Source organism: Malaclemys terrapin, chromosome 10 (assembly GCF_027887155.1).
Source record: "Malaclemys terrapin pileata isolate rMalTer1 chromosome 10, rMalTer1.hap1, whole genome shotgun sequence".
Taxonomy (NCBI): domain Eukaryota; kingdom Metazoa; phylum Chordata; order Testudines; family Emydidae; genus Malaclemys; species Malaclemys terrapin.
The window spans coordinates 56,553,628-56,576,125 of NC_071514.1; the positions used below are offsets into that span (position 1 = coordinate 56,553,628).

Sequence of the window (22,498 nt, forward strand, 5' to 3'; positions counted from 1 at the left end):
AGTGACACTGCAACCCCATGAGTCAGGTCACAGCTCCACTCACAAATTTGGTCCAGTCAGGGGGTGGGGCCAAACCTGAGTGATGCTGAAACCCCAGCGGTTGCAACACCCGGAGTGGAGAGCCAAGCCCAAATAGCCCCACAGCACAGGAGCCACCACTGTGGGGTGAGTGCTTGGCAGGATCCAACCCCCCACAGGGGCAGGATCCAACTGAAACCACCCCAGTGCCTCTGCCCCCGGACTATTTACTGGGTCACAACAGGTCATAAACATTTACAAATGGGTTCTGAGCCTAAAAACTTGAGAACCTCTGTTCTAGACTAAGCATTGTATCAGTCCCATCACCATATGGGAACTTTATATCAACTTTATAGTCTGAAGTCCCTTGTTAATTTAGTTTCCTCCTTTGGAGATAGCTGGAATACATCTACATAGAGCAGTTTTGGGTGGTGGCTTCTTGCAATTTGACAGAGAACCCTAATGGAGCTCAGTTATATGGCACACAGAGTTTGAACACTAAATATAGCTTCTGTACTCTGCTTTTCCCCAGTAACTGTGGAAAGGCTAGGAGGAATTTGGCTCTAAAAGTAATGAGTTTTAGACTTTGACCAACAAAGCACTTAAGCACATGCTTAACTTTAAGTACAAGTAGCCGTAACATCATTAGTCATTCCTTGGTTCAGGCTATAAAATTTCCTTATGCATTTGAAGTTTATAGTGTGTAATAAAGTTGAGGACTGAACAGAACATAGTTTAAATCCTATTTGTGCTTGTAATTTCATACATGTGAATTGTGCAAAGCATCGAGCTATTCCAACATATTACACTATTTTTCTATTTAAGTGCCTTTGATATGTAATGAGCTTAAGTAACTTGTTATAAATGAGATAAATGGTTGTAAGTTTAGATTTAAATTGTTAAACAAATCTAATCCTGAAAACAAACAAACAAACCACGAGTGCCTCCTGTGTCCGCAACTAGTAGGTTTCTAGTAGTCTGTTCCATTAATTTCTTTTCGGGAAGCTGCTTTTCTCCTGTGAGGTCAAATGGTATTTAAAAATAAAGTGAAGATAGGAGTTCACTAAACTTCACATGATAGGGAATCCACTGCATCCCTACATAACTGCTTTAATGGTTGTTTACCCTCAGTGTTAAGCATTTGTACTTTATTTCTAATCTGAATTTGTCTAGCTTTAAGTTCCAGCCATTGGATCATCTTATCTTTCTTGTCTGCTAAATTAAAGAGCCCTCTGCTATCAAAAATTTCTTCCCCCTTCCTCCTTGTAGGTACTTGTAGACCATGATCAAGTCGCCACTTAACCTACTCCTGGGTAAACTAAATAGATTGAGCATTTTAAGTTTGTCACTATAAAGCATGATTTCCCAACCTTGATTAATAACTTGGGATTCTTTTCTGCACCCTCTCTAATTTTTTCAACATCCTCTTTGAAGTGTTCACACCAGAACTGGACACAGTATCCAATAATAGGCTCCCTTTTGACAATACAGAATTAATGCTACCACCCTGTTCTTACTTGATATTCCTCTGCTTACACATCCAAGAATCAGGTTCACGCTTTTAACCACTGCATTGTGAGCAGGATGGCTAATGTGGAGACACTGCACCATTGCTACTTACATTGGTGCAATCCGTTTGATTCAACTCTATAGTGCAAATGCAGCCATTGCTAATACTTGTAACAAAATTAGATAAAATTTCAGATGGGAGAGTATTTTTAAGTTAATGGTATCCCTTTAAACTTAGGGAAGGAATATTTTTCCAGTTACATTTGAAAGTTTATATCTAATAAGCATGGATATAACATTGTGTGAAGCATGTGATAATTTCATACTTAGTGTGCTAATAACAGAAGAAAGATGTGATTTGTTTGTTTCTTTTTATAGAAACCAGTGCAGATTAAAACAGAAAGTGGCTCTAGACTCTGCATTTCACCTCCTCCGGAGTACTCTGATGATTTTGAACCTTATGAAAGCTTGAATATGGAGACAAACGACTATCATAGTAATTGTTCCCAGGTACAGATTGACTTCTGCTGTGGCATTGTTCATGATCAAATGTGAGTCTAAATCAGGGGTCGGCAATCTTTCAGAAGTGGTGTGCCGAGTCTTCATTTATTCACTCTGATTTAGGGTTTCACGTGCCAGTAATACATTTTAACGTTTTTAGAAAGTCTCTTTCTATAAGTCTATAATATATAACTAAACCATTGTTGTATGTAAAGTAAATAAGGTTTTTAAAATGTTTAAGAAACTTCATTTAAAATTAAATTAAAATGCAGAGCCCCTGGACCGGTGGCCAGGACCCATGCAGTGTGAGTTCCACTGAAAATCAGCTTGCGTGCCGCCTTCGGCATGCGTGCCATAGGTTGCCTACCCCTGGTCTAAATGAAAGTGGACTCAATTGCCATAGTTTTTGCAGCTGAATACCAATACTCACTAATTCAAGCAAAACCCATTATAATGTATATGGCTAACTAGAGTATTTGGGAGTGGTTAAAAGTGACACCAAAAGGGTCAAAAATGAAAACATCTAATGTGTCATTTAAAAAGCATCAGTTTACTCTAATTGCAGTCTACAACACTAAAATACTTACATCATAATTGTATGTCTTTTGCATGGTCTCACTACAAGGCAGAATTAAGGGTTCTGCTGAAGGAAAGCTTTCAGCCCTTAGAGTGATTGTCCACAAAGATTCCACTCTCCCAATTTTTGGGTCAATGGCAAACTTGGTCAGTGATGATTTTATGTTTTCTTCCAGGTCATTGATAAAGATAGTAGTAGTTAAGAACTTTATAGAATTCTTCACCATATAATTTTGACCAGTTTCCACACCAGCCCCCTTCTGGTTTATGTCCTACCCCGTGTCTTCTATTTGGACCTGCACGCTTTTGGTGTGGTTGGCCATTTTGAAAAAATATTTATGGGGAACTTAGGGTGATTTGTATGTGTGGTTTTTTACATATTAAGGTTAGAAGAAAATAGGGTTTCTTACACACTTTTAGAGAAAAATAATTTTATAGGTTTTTAGATAATTTACAAAATAAAGTGGATTATCACAAAGTGGTAAAGGAAAAATGTCAGAAAAGAGAGTTTTAAAACTGCACTAAAGGAATAAGTTTTAAAAAACAAACATGTTAACAAATCTCTTTAGAGAAAAAATCATCTTTATTCATTTTTTGAAATAAAGGTTATGATGCTGGCTGACCAGGACTGCCTGCTCTTGCCATGGCTTTAGGCCTCAGCCAAGCACTGATAAATTTATTACCGGAATCCAGTCTGCTTTTACTGTGTATTAGTATGGTTATGATGGGTATTGGACTTATAACAATGTGTTTGGTGTTTAGACTTTAGAAAATTATTGTAAGTTGCTGCATGCATTAACCTCACTTATAATATCTTTATCACATATTATAAGGTAATATTTAAATTTTTGCTTTGTAGCTGTAAAACATATTTGCTCTGAACTGAATCAGGAGGGATCATCTCCTGCCCATCAAGAAGGCCTATCAAAACTAAATGGGCCATTGTGGGACATCACAATACAAAGACTTGGTTAATTGCCCCTTTAAACCCATGAAGAGGCTATGTGCAAAAGGGCTTGTCCCATTCAGCATGAAATCTGGAAAAAAGAAATAAAAATAGCCGACAAGAAAATTTTTCATCTTTTGTTGTTTAGACTCTCACAGGGCCAGAACTATGAAACAGAAACAAAGATTCTAACCTGGGTTAGCCCTAGAAGACATTCAGAGCTGACAGATTACTACAACTCTGTCAGCTTTTGAAACCAGAGACTGTAACTCATTTGTATATATATGAGTGCCTGCTTTAACCTTGTAATAACTCATTCATTTCTTTTCTTAATTAATAAATCCTTAGATATTTACTATAGGGTTGGCTACAAGCATTGTCTTTGGTGTGAGATATAAGGTACAAATTGACCTGGAGTAAGTAACTGGTCTTTTAGGACTGGAAGTAACCTGACTATTTTGTGATCTTTTGTGAAAAGTGACCATCTATCAGTGCTTAATTTGCTAGATTTGGCAGTTCATAACCTCGGCACAGCTGGGCTTGCTGCATCAGTTATGAATGTAAAAAAAATTGTTTGAGCCCCAGCATCTTTTTCGTTACAAATTAAGCATTGACATCTATCCTATAGTCCAGCCTGCTTGAGTGGCAAAATAGACTGGAATGCCCAAGTGGACTGTCTGTGACTCCATGGTAAGACTGTTATAGTGATTTAGGAGTTCACACTTGTTACTGGGTTGGTGATATCTGATTATAGAACATACAACCAGTTTGGGGTCTCTGCTCTGCTTCTTGACAGTCTGCCCTGAGGTTGGCACTCACAGCCGTAAGCAAATCCAGATAGTGTGACAAAAGTATTAAATATTAGTTTTTAGAAAAAAAATGTTCTTTATGCATTTAGGTTATTTTGAAATAAAGTCTGAAAAATAATTGTATGTCTTTTGAAATATGAAAATATGCTTATGAATGTGAATATAATGTAACTGGAATATGCTTTACGCAAAAGGTCTCTTGTAAGGTATCATTACAAAGCTTATAATCTACTGAGTGTGTTCATCCTATTTGTTTGCATGTATTATTTCTATGTCTGAAGTTAGGAGAATAAGATATAAACTTGTATTACTGATGTAAACATATTAAGTGGAAGCCATTAAGGGTGCTTCAGAATCAATGAACTGTAAATGGCTGTTTACTTGCAAACCTTCCTGTGTACATGTGGGCCAGCCCAGGAAGAATGGAGGCTGGGGTCTCACAGGACATGTGACCATGTCACATGATGCTGGAATCCATCTTAAATCTGGTACTTTTCCATTTAGAAGGAGGGGTGGGGACCCAGAGAGACAAAAGATTCCCACCTCATGCCAAAGCTATAAAAGGGGGTGGAGCAGGACAAAGGGACGGCCAGTCATGAGAAAGCCCCTGCTTACCACCTGAGATGTCTGCTGGAATTAACAAGGATTGTACCAGGGGAAAGGACTGGGCCCAGACTAGGAAGGAGTCTAGTCTGTGAAAGAAGCTTATTGGAACATCTCTGAGGGTGAGATATTACCTGTAATCAGTTTCTTAATGTATTAGGCTTAAACGTGCGTGGTTTTGCTTTATTTTGCTTGGGGACTTACTTCGTTCTATCTGTTATTACTTGAAATCACTTAAATCCTGCTTTTTATACTTAATACAATCACTTTTGTTTATTAATGAACCCAGAGTAAGTGATTAATACCTGGGGGAGCAAACAGCTGTGCAAATCTCTCTATAAGTGTTATAGAGGGCAGACAATTTATGAGTTTACTCTGTATAACCCCAACCCTAACCTTTATACAGAGAAAAATGGATTTATTTGTGGTTTGGATCCCACTGGGAGCTGGGTGTCTGGGTACTGGAGTCAGGTAACCTGCAGAACTGTTTTCACTTAAAGCCTGCAGCTTTGGGGGCATGACCCAGACCCTGGGTCTGTGTTGCAGCAGGTTAGCGTGTCTGGCTCAACAAGGCAGAGTTCTGGAGTCCCAAGCTGGCAGGAAAAACGGGCTCAGAGGTAATTTCAGCACATCAGGTGACAGTCCCAATGGGCTCTCTGTAACCAATCCTATCACAGGGTTAAAGTTACTTCAGGGGTCCATTTGGGCTGCATAGAGGCTCTAATGACTGCCAATGCTAGGTACCCTGTGGACAGGGTAGGCTTGAAGGTATTTAGTATTTCAGCTGGTAGTCATGTCAGTAACCAGGAAAACCTCTTTTGGGGACAGTTATTGGTTTTATAGATAATGATGCCATCAGTGGCAATTATGCTAAAAATCCTTTCAACTTTAAACATTATGACATTAATTTTGTGGCCTTATATGTGGATGGCAAGAAGGTGCCGGCTAAACCTCTATAACCTGATTTTGAGAACAGAAACTGTGTGAGGGAGTACATGCAGCTCATGCAGGCAGCTGGAAAATATGTAAAAGACCGAGTGCTCTTGTTCCATTGTGGTGACTTTGCTCACACTGTATAACAGGGGTCAGCAACCTCTGGCACGCGGCTCACCAGGGTAAGCACCCTGGCGGGCTGGGCCAGTTTATTTACCTGCTGACGCAGCAGGTTCGGCTGATCGCGACCCCCACTGGCCGCGGTTCGCCATCCCAGGCCAATAGAAGTGTCGGGAAGCTGAAGCCAGCACATCCCTCGCCCGCGCCTCTTCCCGCGCCCCCTATTGGCCTGGGACGGCGAACCGCGGCCAGTGGGGGCTGCGATCGGCTGAACCTGCCACGTCAACAGGTAAATAAACTGGCCCAGCCCGCCAGGGTGCTTACCCTGGTGAGCCGTGTGCCAGAGGTTGCCGACCCCTGCTGTATACCTTCAACCTGACCAGGAATGCACTGATCATTATTCTCTGATTAAAACTGGAAACCTAAGAGCAGAGATTTGTTTTTCTAGGGCACTGCCCTCTATAGTCAACATGATAGTGTATGGGGTTTTTGATAACATACCCGAGGTTAATCACAGAAGGAATGTTCCCTTTGATTCTATTGATTATAAACAACATGTAGTTAACACATTTTTTAATTAAAGGATGCTTCCAAAGGGTTCTGTGTTCAGTAGATCTCTGGGACTTGTAAACACAACTCCCTACAATTTACCCAGGGAACACTGGCTAGCCCTCTACTTATCAAATCATGGGCCAAGAAAGTTCTTTGACTCCTGTGGATTTTCCCCAGACAGTAACTTTTCCCCTAAATCTTTCTTGCCTTTTTTTAAACCAGAGACAGCTACAAGACCCCCTCGCTGTTACTACGTTTCATTAAACAAAATATACAATTTTATTAGAGCATAAGCTTTCGTGGGCTACTGCCCACTCCTTCGGATGCATATAGAGTGGAACATATATTGAGGAGATATATATACACACATACAGAGAGCATCAAACTGTCTGTACTGGGCTAGCTTGATTATCACTTCAAAAAAAATTTTTCTCTTACTTAATTGGCCTCTCAGAGTTGGTAAGACAACTCCCACCTGTTCATGCTCTCTGTATGTTTGTATATATATCTCCTCAATATATGTTCCACTCTATATGCATTCGAAGAAGTGGGCAGTAGCCCACGAAAGCTTATGCTCTAATAAATTTGTTAGTCTCTAAGGTGCCACAAGTACTCCTGTTCTTTTTGCGGATACAGACTAACATGGCTGCTACTCTGAAAAAAATATACAATCATATCCATAGGTAAGGGTTTATCTTTTGATCAGATTTTAAAATTGTATACAAGTGATTTACCAGAAAATGACCACATGGGGGTGCACTTTGTAAATGGGAAAAAGTCAGACATGTCCAGACATGCCCCAAACATGTTTTAGCATATCCAGACTTGTCTATCTTATTGCAAGTATAAAGATGTGCATCAATAAAGCAACCCCACACATTTGATCCTGTGAAGTGTACAGATGGCCTGGTTTCTAGAGGCTAATGTGTAATGAAGGCTGCTGTAATGTTGTTGCGCAAATAAAGTGGGAGGCGGCCTCGTTTTAATGGGGTCACTAGGGCTGGCTTAAACTTGCTTGGGCCTGGAGCCAAAGCTCATGTCTGAGAGCTTCAGCCCTTGGTGGTAGGGCTCAAGTTACAGGCCCCCTGCCTGGGGCTGAAGCCCTTGGGCTTCAGCTTTGCCCCCTCCCCCTGGCCTGGGGAGGTGGGGCTTTGTCTTTGTCTCTCCCACCCCACCCCGGGGTGGCAGGGCTTGGGTGGGCTCAGGTTTTGGTCCCCCCCTCCTGGGGTCCTGTGGTATTTTTTGCTGTCAGAAGGGGGTCGCGGTGCAATGAAGTTTGAGAAACCCTGATTATTCTATAGTGACATTTGCCCCTGTGTTTTAAATAGCATTTTAGTGCAAGCCCCTTATATTAAGGCTTTTTATATTATACCCTGGCATTCTTTACCGTAGAACAGTTTTTGTGTGGTACTTTAAATGCAAGCTAAAACTGTTTTTAAAAGGAAAGGGTAGTGTATCTTAAACATTTTTATTTCACTAAACCTACAAAACATCTCTAAAATAGGTCTTTTTATTATGTTACATATCAGTTAAAAATGCCCAATGCTGAATTTTCATGTTACACTTTTCATAGTTTATTTGATATAATTAAAAACTGTATGTTAGCAAAAGAACATGACTGTTTTAAACTGAGGGAAAAAAGAGTGAGATAAGGGGGTAGGGGGCAGACGTGGGGTTGTTTCATCAGATAACCACATGGGGGGAGGCGGGATGTATGTTTCCTCAGATAAGGGTGAGTGGAATCAGTCTTCATCTTGGGCCAGGTGTACACTATAAACTTACATCAGTATAACTATGTCGCTCAGGGGTGTGAAAAATCCACACCCTGGAGCAATGCAGTTATACCAACCTAATGCCTGGCTTCTTCTGTCAACATAGCTACTGCCTCTCGCATAGGTGGATTAACTACATGGGAGAAGCTTTCCTGTCAGTGTAGTATTGTCTTTGCTGAAGTGCTACAGCAGTACAGCTGCGCTGCTTCAGAATTTTAGACCTGCCCTTAACCATTCATACAGTTAGAAAAGTATAGCTTCATGGCAAAGGTGCCTCTTCGCTGCAAAATGCTGCTTTCTTAGTATTATGTTTAAATCCAGTATAAAAGCATGCTAACAAAAAAAATTATTTTGTTGCAAAAGTTATTACCCTGTTTCCCCGAAAATAAGACATCCTCCGAAAATAAGGCCTACTTACAGTTTTGCCTCTCGTTGTAATATAAGGCATCCCCCCGATAATAAGACCTCCCCGATAATAAGGCATCCACCGATAATAAGGCATTTTTCATTTCTGAAAAATAAGACATCCCCTGAAAATAAGACCTAGCGCATCTTTGGGAGCAAAAATTAATATAAGACACTGTCTTATTTTCGGGGAAACAGGGTAGAAATAAAGCCAACAGCTTCAGATAAAAAAGGGGAGGGGGGAAAGTGTTTATCTTATTCCTTCATCCAGTTAGTCAATCCACATGGCTTTTTTTATTTTTTAGACTTTTATTGTAAATGATGGGAATATTACATTCACCCCAAAAATTTTCACATTTTACAAAGGATATCCTATAAACCCATTACAAAGTTTAAATTAAAGACCTCCTTACAGTTGTCAATAGGTGCTAATTTCCAATAAATGTAAAAGTCTATAAAATACATTACTTTAAGTAAATGGAATAAGGGAAATTGATATAAAGGTTAGACATAACGTTCATGAAGGTCTTTCTATCATTTTTAAAGACAAAGGCTAAAGGCATTATGTAAAAAAGGTAATTTAACTCCTGGTACAAAACTAAAAACAAATAAGGATGTTCACTACATTTACATACTTTTTGTAAATAAAGAAATCTACACTCATGCTCCTTTTGATTGGCATTTCAAAAGTTTGTTTGTTAAAACTTTACTTAGTTTAACAGCATTTAGATTAAAAAAAATTAGGAAAGAAAAAGTGTGGGGAAAAATAACACTTTTTACCATAGATAAAGCAGCAAGCTGTTTTACATAAGCTAGTATTTCTTTTAGGTTAGCCTGTGTGTGTTTTCTATAAAGTGTGTAATTCTAAAGCTTTCTTTATAGTTTACAAGTAATAAGTTTTTAGAGATGTTTTCCTTTAGGCAAATCTTTAAAAAGCAAGCCAACAATTGTTCTACAAAAACTTGTGTTATGCAGTGTTCGTCGGTCGATAGCTACACCTCAGTGGTCATGTGGGACATCCTGATTGGTTCAGGAAAATGCATTCTATGACATAGCTATAGAACAGCTTCTGATTGGCTCAGCCAAAAGACATGGTTTGCCCAAGTCTGGCTGACCCCAGGATTGTTGGCATTTCACTAGAGGTCACCTCGGGTGAGGTGCTCTTCTCTTCTCTCTGCCATATGGACAGTGGCACAGACTTTCTTGATGCTTTAAAACTTACTCTCTCCCTTTAACTTTTCTCTTTCTGTAACAGGCTAAAAGAACAGCCAAGAAAAGCAAAACCTATCTCACTTTGTGTCTTATTTATTTTCTCTAACAATACATGATCTATTCTTTATTTCAAAAGACATACAATTATTTTTCAGACTCTATTTCAAAATAACCAAACATACAAAATATTTTTCTAAAAACTAATTTTTAATACCTTTATTTAAAAAAAGTATAAAAATTGTTCTTCCTCTAAAAAGACCTGTTAACATATTTGTGTCTTACAATTTTAGCCCTTTTTTGCAGTTTTAAAACTCGTTTGATAATTTTCCTTTTTCACTTTGTGATAATCTGCTTTATTTTGTAAAGTATCTAAAAATGCCTATACAATTATTTTTCTCTAAAAGTGTCTAAAAAACTTATTTTCTTTTATTAACAGTCCAGGGCGCTTCTCGGCCAACTCTTTTAAAGCTCTGCAAATTATCTAGACCAGCTGATTTTAAAATGTCTGACTTTAGTAGCTGCTGTTTAACATACTCCAGAGATACTAGTGGAATGGAAAGAGTGTTTTCATCACCTTATAATGAGACTGATTGTCTATTTTCCCTAGAAGACAGAACAGAAATATTTATTGAACACTTCTGCCTTTTCTGTATTATTAGTGATAATTCTATCATTTCCATCTAGTAATGGACCAATACTATTGTCAGGATTCTTTTTGTTTCTAATATCTTTAAAATATGTACTTATTGTCCTGAACTCTGCTGGCCATAGAGTTCACCTTGTGTCCCTTAGCTTCCCTTATCAATTTTCTACAATTCCTAACTTTGGATTTATATTCATTACTATCAACTTCCCTGTCTTCCATTTGTTATATATATATATTTTTATAGCTGTCTTCACTTCCCCTCTAAATCAGGTTGGTTTTTAATCAATAGGACCTTCTTCCTGAGTTGTGGAATTGTGGCTTTTGGGGTATCTAGTAAGGTGTTCCTAAATGATTCCCAATTATCATTCACATTTTTCTGATTAAATTCTTCCTCCTAGCTGATTTGGCTCGAAACTGTTTTCAGCTTTGTACAATTGGCCCTACTAAAGGACTAAGTATATATATTACTGATTTGGACTTTATTCTGCTTGCACATTATAAATGTGATCAAATCATGGTCACGTGTACTTAAGCTACCATTATCTTTTAGTTCTGTGATCACTTCCTCTTTATGGGTTAGGACAAGGTCTACTATTGAATTCCTCCAAGTTGACTGCAACACATTTTGAGTTAGGAAATGGTCATCCATACTATTTAGAAATTCCAGGATGTTTTAGTACTGGCGGTATGACACCTCAGGTTTATGTCACTCAAACTGAAGTCTCCCATGATCACACAATTTTTTCCCTACACATTATAGATAGGTGCTGTTGGATTGAGATTCATTTGCTCAGCTGCTGGATCTAAAACAAAACACTCAGCAAGTAGTGATCAGTTACTTACAAGTGGGAATCTTATCAGGATGATCTCATCACAGTTGCCTCCAGCACCACTCAATACAGCTTCAACCTCCCTTTGTTTCACAGACTTACTTATAACTTTATATTTTCTTATACATATATATTAGTCTCTCATTTCCATGTTAAATCTTCTCCCCATCAGTACCAGGTTAGTGTTAGGTCAAACTGGTCTTTTCTAGCTTATTAGTTATTTTCTTTTTTATTTTTTCACACAAACATGATTACCTTGCAATTTCTTACACACGTGCAGTTCTACCTATGCTTACACTGTTAAACATTATCAGAATAGACTCTGACAATTTACAGCAGGCCTAAATATGCCTTCACTTTCAACAGGTGTGTAAGGAGGCAGTTGTCCTGGTCTGTTTTGTGACCTGGTGGTCTGTAACAGACTCCAACTAGTATCCCATCTTGTGCTTTATCTGCTAGAACATTAATCCATAAGCATTTACAATAATTTTCTTCCAAATTGTCAGTGACACAGAAACAGGTAATGCCATTTTTGATGTTGAGTGCCACTTTCCCACCCCTTTTGCCCATTTGATCCTTCCTAAATAGGTTATAACCATTGATTTTAACTTTCCAATTGTGCAATTCATCCCACCAGGTTTCAGTAATACCAACTAGATTGAATTTGTGCTCCTAAATGAGAAATTCCAATTCCTCATGTTTGTTACCCAGGCTCCTAGCATTAGTGCGTAGGCAATTCAAGAACTTCTTCTCTTCGTGTCCTTTTTTTGTTCTCAACTTCTCATTTTGTGCTGAGTGCTCAGAGCTTCCCCCTTTTTACCCTCCCCTTTTGCTGTTAGTTTAACCCCCTCCTGACTAGTCTAGCCAGCCTGTCTCCTAGGACAGTGGTTTTCAAACTGTGTGAATATAAGGCATTGGGTCACAGTGGCTCTGGTCAGCACCACCGACCAGGCCGTTAAAAGTCAGCTGTGCTGCCCGGCTAAGGCCGGCTAGTCCCTACCTGTTCTGACACTGGGCTGCGCCCCAGAAGTGGCCAGCAGCAGGTCTGGTTCCTAGGCAGGAGGGCTACGGGGCTCTGTGCGCTGCCCCAGTCCCAAGCACTGGCTCTGCACACCCATTGGCTGGTTGACAGCCAATGGGAGCTGGGGGGCGGTGCCTGCGGGCAAGAGTCACGTGGAGCCTCTTGCACACCTCTGCCTAGGAGCCGGACCTGCCGCTGGCCGCTTCTGGGGCACAGTACGCTCCGCGGTGCCAGGACAGGCGGGAAACCTGCCTCTGCACCCCGGCTACGCCACTCACCAGGAGCCGCCAGAGGTAAGCCCATGCCCCAACTCCATGCCCCAATCCCCTGCCCCAGTCCTGAGCCCTGCTGAAACCCAGAGCCTCATCCCTAGCCCCACCCCAGAGCCTGCACCCCAGCCCAGAACCCAGACCCCTTTCTGTACCCCAACCCCTGCCACAGTCCTGAACGCGCCCAAACCTGGAGCTCCCTCCTGCACCCCAAACTCCTCATCCCCGGCCCCACCCAGCACCCCAGCCCAGAGCCCTGACCCCCTCCCAGACCCCAATCCTCTGCCCCAGCCCTGAGCCCCTCACACACCCCAAGCCCCTCATCCCCAGCTCCATTGGGTCACGGGCATCAACAACTTTCTTCAACTGGGTTGCCAGAAAAAAAGTTTGAAAACCACTGTTCTAGGAGATTGGTCCACCTTCTACGGAGATGGAAGACACCATAACTACACAGCCCCTTCTCTTCATAGAAGGTGGACCAATGTTCCACATAACCAAAGCCCTCCACACTACCCCACTTACCTAACCAGTGATTCACTTCCAGGATCTTCTGCCTTCTGTCTTCCTTCGCTTGTGGGACAGGAAGGATCTCAGAGAAGATTGCTTGGACATCCTTCTTCAGCACGCTTCCAAGTTCACTGAAGTAATTTACTAGCTGTGAGATATTCCACGATGCAGAGTCATAGTGCTGATATGAACCATCACCGATGGATCCTTGCCTGTAGACTTCAGAAGTCTATTCAATCTTAGAGTGACATCTCATGCTTTGGCCCCTGGAAGGCAGTGCACTCTCTTGTTGTCTGCTTGTCCCTGGCAGAATGTTCTTTCGAGTACTGAATCTCCAGCAAGGATCATTGGTCTTCCTCGGATGGTTGGAGAGCTCTTTTGCTGGTAAGCTTGTTTTTCTTATAGGTTGACCCAAGTTGCCATACATGCATATGTCCTGTACATCTCTCCATTCCCATGGATCTACCTGATCTTGAGAGGTGTCTTTTGTAGTTTCCATGTTGAGGACCTGATACAGATTTGAAACTTTAGCTCTGTGGAATTCCTCCTGCTTCTCTTTTCTTGGGCGGCCACAGTCCTCCTAGCCTCATCTGTCCCCAACTGTGTAGAAGGCTGCAGTGATCTCTTGCCTCTAATTGTTGTGAACTTCCAGGCCTTCACTTTTACCTATTCTTTTGTGGCCAGCTCCATTCATCCTTGAACCTGGGGTACTAATGGTTCCTGAATCTGGTTGTCTAGGAATTCCCCAGCTTCACTGATTCTTAGTAGCATCTCAGCTTGCCCCTCCAATCCAAGAATCTTTTCCTCCAGCACAGCCACCAACTTGCTCTTCATGTACAGGAGCCCCTTCTGTTTTCAGGCAGGAAAGAAAACATGGCATATACATTTCAGGTAACCACCACTGTTCCATTGCTAGCCATCTTGATATCACAAGTTGTGCTGAAACTGGAAGAAAAACCTCATAGACTCCCTTTCCAAACTCCCTCCAAAACTTTCCTGTTAGCTACCTTTGTTTGCCGCTCTCAAGTTCACCTAGCAAGTGTCTTTTATACCAAGTCTTCCCCTCTTAGCTCAGCTCAGCTCCTCACCACCAGGAAGTGATTAGCCTCTCAGAGACTTTAAATAGTTGGGCTCCAAGGGCCAGAGCCTCACAGCTTTTAGCAAGGCACCAATCAAAGTTTCAAGGGCTTACTCACAAGGCCACAGCCCAGCTACACCACCCAGCTATACTAGAGTTCATTCCACTAGGATCAAGAAGTGTCTTCTGCCTGCTTGGGGAATATTCCCATTCCTGAAATATGCAGACCAGCTACGCAGATCTTGATCCCCACATTTACCATTCACTAGACTCCCAGGTTGGATTTTGGTAGGGCTGTCCTGCAGTCACTATTCAAGTAGGACTCCTCAGACTCTCCTCCAAGCAAATACATAATTGCTTGTTAGTCAGCAAGAGTGGAATCTGTGGACAATCATTTCAAGAAAGAATGGTTACTTACTATAACAGGGGGCTGCCCTTGACCATGGTCCCTTGCAGTCCTGCAGATGCACTGCCCGCAGCTCCCTCCTGGTTTTGCAATAATTTCCTCAGACCCAAGTACCTCAAACAGGTACACCCTTTGGGGGTCTGATTTATTAACTCTTTCACAGAATGCAAAGACCTCTTCTTTAGCTCTTCAAGTCCAAGCCTCTCTGGGGTCTCTATGGGTTCAGGTAGGTTTCTCTCCCAATTTTGGGAGTCTCCAGCTTTCCTCCTGGAGCTGGGTTACAAAACTGCCTCACCCTCCTTGCATGTTTTATGCTCTTAAAATCTCATGCTTCAGGGCTTCAGCTGGTCACCTGCAGGGGTTATGAAGAGATTGCCTCTCAGCGTATTCTGGGTTTTTTGTCTCGTTCCTCTAAATTGTCAGAGGTGGCCACAGGTGGTGGTGGGACACTAAATGGGGTGGGCCAGTACTCTAAGGTGGCACCCAACTTTCTCTCTCTCTTAGGCATTTAGCTGGCTGGTTCTTGCTCACATACTCAGGCACTAACTAATCACCAGATGTGAGGTCAACAAGGAATTTTCCCCAAGCTAGATTAGCAGTGACTTTAGGTGTTTTCACCTTGCTCTGCCGCATGGGGTGTGGTCACTTCTGGGACCATCTGCATATATCTCAATACATTCTCTGCCATTACAGGGCCTCAGGCATTGAGGCATCTTGGTCCCTCCTGTTCTCTGGCTGTGGCACCTAATAGTCTAATCTCCTGTATTATGTTGGTCTGAATTTGGTTATTGGGTTTAGTGTGTGGGTGCTTTTGGTGGCCTGTGATACACAGGAAGTCAGACTAGATGATCTAGAGGTCCCTTCTGGCCTTGAACTCTAGGACATCAGCAAAAAGAACAGGAGTATTTGTGGCACTTTAGAGACTAACATTTATTAGAGCATAAACTTTCATGGGCTACAGCCCACTTCTTTGGATGCATAGAATGGAACATATATTGAGGAGATATATATACACACATACAGAGAGCATGAACAGGTGGGAGTTGTCTTACCAACTCTGAGAGGCCAATTAAGTAAGAGAAAAAAACGTTTGAAGTGATAATCAAGATAGCCCAGTACAGACAGTTTGATAAGAAGTGTGAGAATACTTACAAGGGGCGATAGATTCAATGTTTGTAATGGCTCAGCCATTCCCAGTCCTTATTCAATCCTGAGTTGATTGTATCTAGTTTGCATATCAATTCCAGCTCAGCAGACTCTCATTGGAGTCTGTTTTTGAAGCTTTTCTCTTGTAAAATAGCCACCCGCAGGTCTGTCATTGAATGACCAGACAGGTTAAAGTGTTCTCCCACTGGTTTTTGAGTATTATGATTCCTGATGTCAGATTTGTGTCCATTAATTCTTTTGTGTAGAGACTGTCCGTTTGGCCAATGTACGTGGCAGACGGGCATTTCTGGCACATGATGGCATATATCACATTGGTAGATGTGCAGGTGAACGAGCCCCTGATGGTATGGCTGATGTGATTAGGTCCTATGATGATGTCACTTGAATAGATATGTGGACAGAGTTGGCATCGGGCTTTGTTGCAAGGATAGGTTCCTGGGTCAGTGGTTTTGTTCAGTGATGTGTGGTTGCTGGTGAGTATTTGCTTCAGGTTGGGGGTTTGTCTGTAAGCGAGGACAGGTCTGTCTCCCAAGATCTGTGAGAGTGAGGGATCATCTTATTATCACTTCAAAAGTTTTTTTTCTCTTACGTAATTGGCCTCTCAGAGTTGGTAAGACAGCTCCCACCTGTTCATGCTCTCTGTATGTGTGTACATATATCTCCTCAATATATGTTCCATTCTGTGCATCCGAAGAAGTGGGCCGTAGCCCACGAAAGCTTATGCTCTAATAAATTTGTTAGTCTCTAAGGTGCCACAAGTACTCCTGTTCTTTTTGCGGACACAGATTAACACGGCTGCTACTCTGAAATCTAGGACATCAGGATTCCTCAGCCCTCCTCTTGGAGCTGGGTTATAATTCAGGCGAGCTGCAGCCCACTAGCAGCTCTCCCCAGCTGGCTCCCTTTTCCCACTCAGTTCTTTCCTTTAGGCTTGTAGAGGTCAGCAGTCCTTCTCCCACTAGTGGGGTAGAGTGGAGAGTTTTGGTTTTGTGAAACATTGGTCCATCTTCTACAAGGAGGGGGCTGTATAGTCTGGATGGCCTCCACTTCAATAGAAGGGGAACCACTCTCCTCAGGGACAGGCTAGCTAGAGTAGTCAGGGGGGCATTAAGCTAAAAGCAAAAGGGGAGTGTAAAAAGAGGGAAGATATGCGGACTCAGCACAAAATGGAGAGATTGAAAACAAAATTAATCAAGGAACCAAAGGACATGAAGAGAAGAAATTCTTGAATTGTCTATACACTAGTGCTAGGAGCCTGTATAACAAACAAAAAGAAGTGGAATTGCTCATTCATAAGTATACGTTTGATCTAGTTGGTGTTACTGAAACCTGGTGGGATGATTCCCATGATTGGAATGTTAAAAATCAGTGGTCATAGCCTATTTAGGAAGGATCGAGGCAAAAGGGGGAGTGGCACTCTAAATCAAAAATGGCACGAGGATTAACACAGAAGAAAATTATCTTGAATGCTTATGCATCAGTGTCCTAACATGTAAAGCATAAGATGGGGTATTGGTTGGTGTTTGCTGCAGACCACCAAATCACACTAGGGGACAGGATGACTGGCTCCTTACACACTTATCTATAATGTGTAAGAAAAAAATCTGTGTGATCATAGTGGATTTCAATCTAAGTAACATATGCTGGAGGTCTCATGCTCCCAGTACCAAAACATCCTTGGTATTTCTAAACATTATTGATAAGTTTTCTAAGTCAAAAAGCATTGCAGCCAACACAGGAATTCTTTACTAGACCTCATCTTGACAGATAAAGAGGTCAAGGTACACTTGGGCCTGCCTCATTGCAGGGGGACTTGATCTATACACTGTTGAATATATAAACTTATGTGAATGGCAGGGGGACAGACTTGAGGTCCCTTCCAGGCCTACATTTCTATGATTCTGTGGTAGTGGTAAAATGAAGGACTTCCCCTTGATTTATTTCCCTGGGGAATGCAAGTTCTTAAAAATAGGCAATATGGATTTAGAAGCCTGACTATTTTGAAAATCTTGGCTGTATGTTTTCATAGAATAACAAGAAGTTCTTTTCCAAAGATACATTTCTTGTGCTTATTTTATAGATGTGTATCTACATAAAAAACATAACAAACACTGTAAAAGGTTGTAACAGTAGAGAAAAAAAATCAAAGGTAACTGGCTAAATAGGGGGGAGGGAAGCAAATATATTATTCTTGTGTATGTGTGAAAGATAGAAACAAGAATCCTGTGTGTTGGAGGGAGGGCAAACACAAAAGCAGGCACAGGAAGGCTAAGATGTTTCCCAACCTCTTCAGAAAGTTAAATAATAGAACCTTCCATCCAAAATAATAAAACCGTATGGGGCATCACTTATAGGTTCTTAATGCATATCCCAAACCAGAATTCCTGTTTAGATGCCAGATGTAAGCAATAATGTTTTGTAATCATGTGGTGCTTTGTAGGTCTGAAACCAGCCACTGAAATGGCAATACCCATAATACTTTTAGCATGACCATTGTAAGCATAAATAGAGATCAGTTGTATGAAATTGTCAAGGTGCCAGTTAGATTTTAAAGCTGAAATCTAACAAACTAGATTTGCCAGTTTGATAAGTGGCGTATCTAATATTTGAATAGAATTTAATTAGGATAAACCCTTTTTAGTGAGCCCAGGAAGCATTAGTTTACTAATTTTAAACACTCGGTTCTTTTGAGGTCAACTTTTAAGTTGGACAGTATTTCTCAAATCGAGACACCTGGTGTTCTTAATCAACAGTTTATTAATTCACCCAGAAGCACATAAGTATATATATATTCAACAGTATATAGATCAAGTTTAGGTACACCAAATGTTCTAAGTATGTACTGAACACACAAATACAGTCTTTCAAGCAATTGTCATAGGCCAGGGTTGAGGCTTAGCAGTTATACCATATAACAACACAAATCATCAAAATTTCTTATTACACTTACATATGATAATTAATCATCAATTCTTTAGTTCCTCTAACACATTTATCGTACTTTCAGTAATTCTCCAAGGAGTAAGGATGTCTTAAGTCACTTCTAAGAGTGTTGTCCCTGCTATTTGAATAGTTTCGGATGAAAGGGACAAGTTTAAATATCAAAAGCACTTGCATAAACTTTATTGTTTTAAATCCCTCTTGGGCCAATTTGCTTGCATGCATATAGCATTAATTAGTTAAAATCCAAAATATGATTACTTGAGGTCTGTCAGCAATATCCCCCCTCATCCCTTTGTGCCCCCTGTGTCTGCAAGCCCTAATGTCAGAGTTACCATCCCATTTCCTCTCTTGGGTCCCTAATATTCCACAATAAGATCTTGTGTCAATAATACCCCTCCTTGGGAGCAGTTTATTACAAAATCTTAGTGCAAATAATCTGTAACAAAAGTCCCAAAACATAGTCCATTTCTCACCCCCATTGTATATAGTCCTTAATATCCCACATCATTTAATCCATCAGCATAGTACATATCACACTCCAGCATCTTCCGTCACACCCAGGCTTTTCTTCTGCCAGGACAGCCACCACAGCCCCTCTAGCTGGTGTGAAAACCCTGATCTTCCCAGCAGGCACTCCCCTCTTCCCCCGCAGCTGGGAGTTCATCCTCACCAGGGGAACATCCATCACACCCTGTTCCATTAACCTTTTCCAGCTTTTCAGGATGGAGACATCAGCACATAAGCTCCTCATTGCTGCCTTCCTTCAGTGCTCTCTGGTTTTTCGCTCCGGCTTTCTGGCTTGGGAGTCATTAGGCAATTCCCTCTGCTGCCTTCAGCCCTGTCCTGCCCTCTGGGTCTCCAGCTTGGGCCCTCCTACAGCCTTCTTCACGAACCTTCCCCCTCTTATTCTCCCTGATCCTTATAGCCCAAGGTGCTACCACATCCTTGTAACTGGCCAAATTGGGAGCACATGTTCTGGTAAATGGGTGTTGGACCTGCTTCATTTAAAGAGGCCAGCCACCATGTGACAAGGTCTCACTAAAAAGAGTGCAGCCTCATTAAGATAGTCTTTAGTTATTAATATTAAAGAATAGAAAGAAAAATACAATCTTTGAAATGAAACCTGCCCACTTCTTCTGTTAATTCTGGGAGGGGGAGTCAGTCCATATAATTGATCCAAGTGGCTGGGAGCACTCCTGATTTTGTAGTTTCTTCAATGGGTTCAGCAACTCTTCTTAGTCCTATAATTCCAGAGGAGAGAAGAAGCTGTTCACAGGGTATTCAGCAAATCTCCCATCCACATGGTGACTTCAGGTTCATGTACCTTATTTCTGTGTCTGTTGGAGGAGACAATCCTCTTACTTTCTATTGGACACTGGTCAACTGGGCACTCAAAGTTCACCTCTTAGTTTCTCTCTGCTTCAGTTGATATCCAGTAGATGGTGGCAGTTTATAGCAAATATATTTGATGCTTCTCTTAGTCGGAGGCTTTAATTCATTTCCTGATTCTATTTCAGCCCCGGTTATTATGACCAACACCATCCCTTTTTAAGCAATTGCTTGTAATATTCCAAAGTTATATTCTGGTTAGGTGCTTATATCTTTCAACATTCCCTTTTCTTTCTTGTGCTATGCAATTCCTACCACTTTTAGTGTGCACCAATCATTTACAAAGAAAACTAACAAAATCCTTTATAATTCCTCTACATCTACTGGACATAATCTATACATTCTTTGACTATATCTAATATTTTTCATTGCACAACTTTCAGGACATACCATAGGACAAGGGTTCTCAAACTGGGGGTCGGGACCCCTCAGGGGTCACAAGGTTATTACATGTGGGTAGTAAAAAATATCGGGACACATGGGGGAGAGGCCTGCCGGCTGAGCAAAAAAACAACAACCCACTGCTGTTGGTGGATATCGGGATGTCTGGTCACCCTACATGCGGGGGTAGCGAGCTGTCAGCTTCCACCCCAAACCCCGCTTTGCATCCAGCATTTATAATAGTATTAAATATATTAAAGAATGTTTTTAATTTATAAGGGGGGATCGCACTCAGAGGCTTGCTATGTGAAAGAGGACACCAGTACAAAGGTTTGAGAACACTGCCAGAGGATATAAGACATAGCATTGAGGGAACAAGACAAATTATCCACCTAGAGAGATCTGTGTATGTCAATCATAAGGCAAACAAATATATAGTTTCTATTTTGAGGTGAAAGATATATTATGGATATTTGGGTAGTAGGCAGTTTGACCTCTGGAACTTCAGCTTTTTGTGGGTATCCCACCAAGTTATATCGTAAACAGTTTTTCCCTTTTTGTTGACCCCTGGTGTTCTATATAACCAAACAGAGAGAGTCTCTTTGGTTTGAGAATCTAACAATAGCTGGAAGACTCCTTTCCTGGAAAATGCATACTTGAACTTTAGCTTAATTGATGCTCCCAGATGAGATGCCTCACCTGTTGGAATGTGCATATTGATTCTCATTGTCTTTCGTCAGGCAGGCTTGAGTACTAGCTTGAGTACTATTTTGATGGCTGTTAGATGTCCAGGGCAGGTCGTAGCTGTAGCAAGAGTGTTTTTTCCACATCTGCATCTGGCAAGACAAGTGAGATCTTTTCTCCCTGAGGTAGCCTTTGCCTTAACTGTCCATGTCTTTGTCACTTCACTACTAGGCCATATCTACACTAGCACTTATGTCGGCAAAACTTTTGTCGCTCAGGTGTGTGAAAAAAAGACCTCCCTGTGTGACATAAATTTTGCTGGCATAAGCTCGAGTTTGCATAGTGATCTGTTGTTGGGAGACCCTCTCCCGCTGACATAGCTACTGCTCTCTCCCATCGGCATAACGTGGGTACATGAGTGGTCTTACAGTGCTGGCACAGCTGCATTGGTACAGCTGTGCCATCTTAAGCTTGTAAGTGTAGACATGGCCTTAAATTGCTGTAATGTGTTCTACCTGGGCTACACTTTGGAACCATTCAGAATTCTTCAGTCTGCTTCTTAAGAGTAATAATAATACCTAGCTCTTATGAAGTACTTTTCATCAGTAGATCTCAAAGTACTTTACAAAGGAAGTAAATATCACTAGCCCCATTTTACAGATGAAGAAACTGAGGCACACAGAGCATTGAAGTGACTTGTCTGAGGTCACCTAGTAGGCCAATGGCACAGTCATGAATAGCACTCAGATCTCTTGACTGCCAGTCCAGTGCTCTAACTAGTAGGCTATGCTGTGAAGTTGCCTGTTGGGAGCATATTAAACCAATGCTCTGTCATCTGTATCAGCTTCCAGTAAGTTTCTGCATGGAATCCAGGGTGTTGGTCTCTGCCCAAAATATGCTGTCACTGTTGAGATTAGCAGAGGCACTTAAGAAGCAACTCCTTCACTATAAATGAGAGGGAACTGCTGGCAGGACATTCTCCATTAGCAGTCCTCAGCTTTGGAACTCGCTCCCCCACTTGCTCTGCCAGGGCCCAGATTGTTAACCTTCCAAGCATGCTGAAAAGCCCATCTTATTTCCCTTTCTTAAAGCTGTTGAGGATGGTGTGAGTTAGTTGAGGTGGATGTATTTTATGGGCAGTCCTTTGTCTATGTTGTCATTTTTAATGTATGAGATAGGTGTCCACAGCATTGTATGGACATCTATAATTAATTTTATTTA

The 22,498-nt window shown here is 41.3% G+C and overlaps 1 protein-coding gene across 4 annotated transcripts in view; it reads left to right on the forward strand.

Annotated features, from left to right (window-relative positions):
* Positions 1-22,498, forward strand: part of KATNIP (katanin interacting protein) — a 183,483-nt gene that overhangs the window by 27,296 nt on the left and 133,689 nt on the right. For all 4 annotated transcript variants that reach the window (XR_008446476.1, XM_054042252.1, XM_054042254.1 and 1 more), the window contains one exon: positions 1,906-2,037. Coding sequence is in view for 3 of the 4 variants with exons in the window: in XM_054042252.1 (XP_053898227.1) it covers positions 1,906-2,037 (132 nt within the window). In the remaining variant the exon portion in view is untranslated. The remainder of the gene's footprint in view (positions 1-1,905; positions 2,038-22,498) is intronic.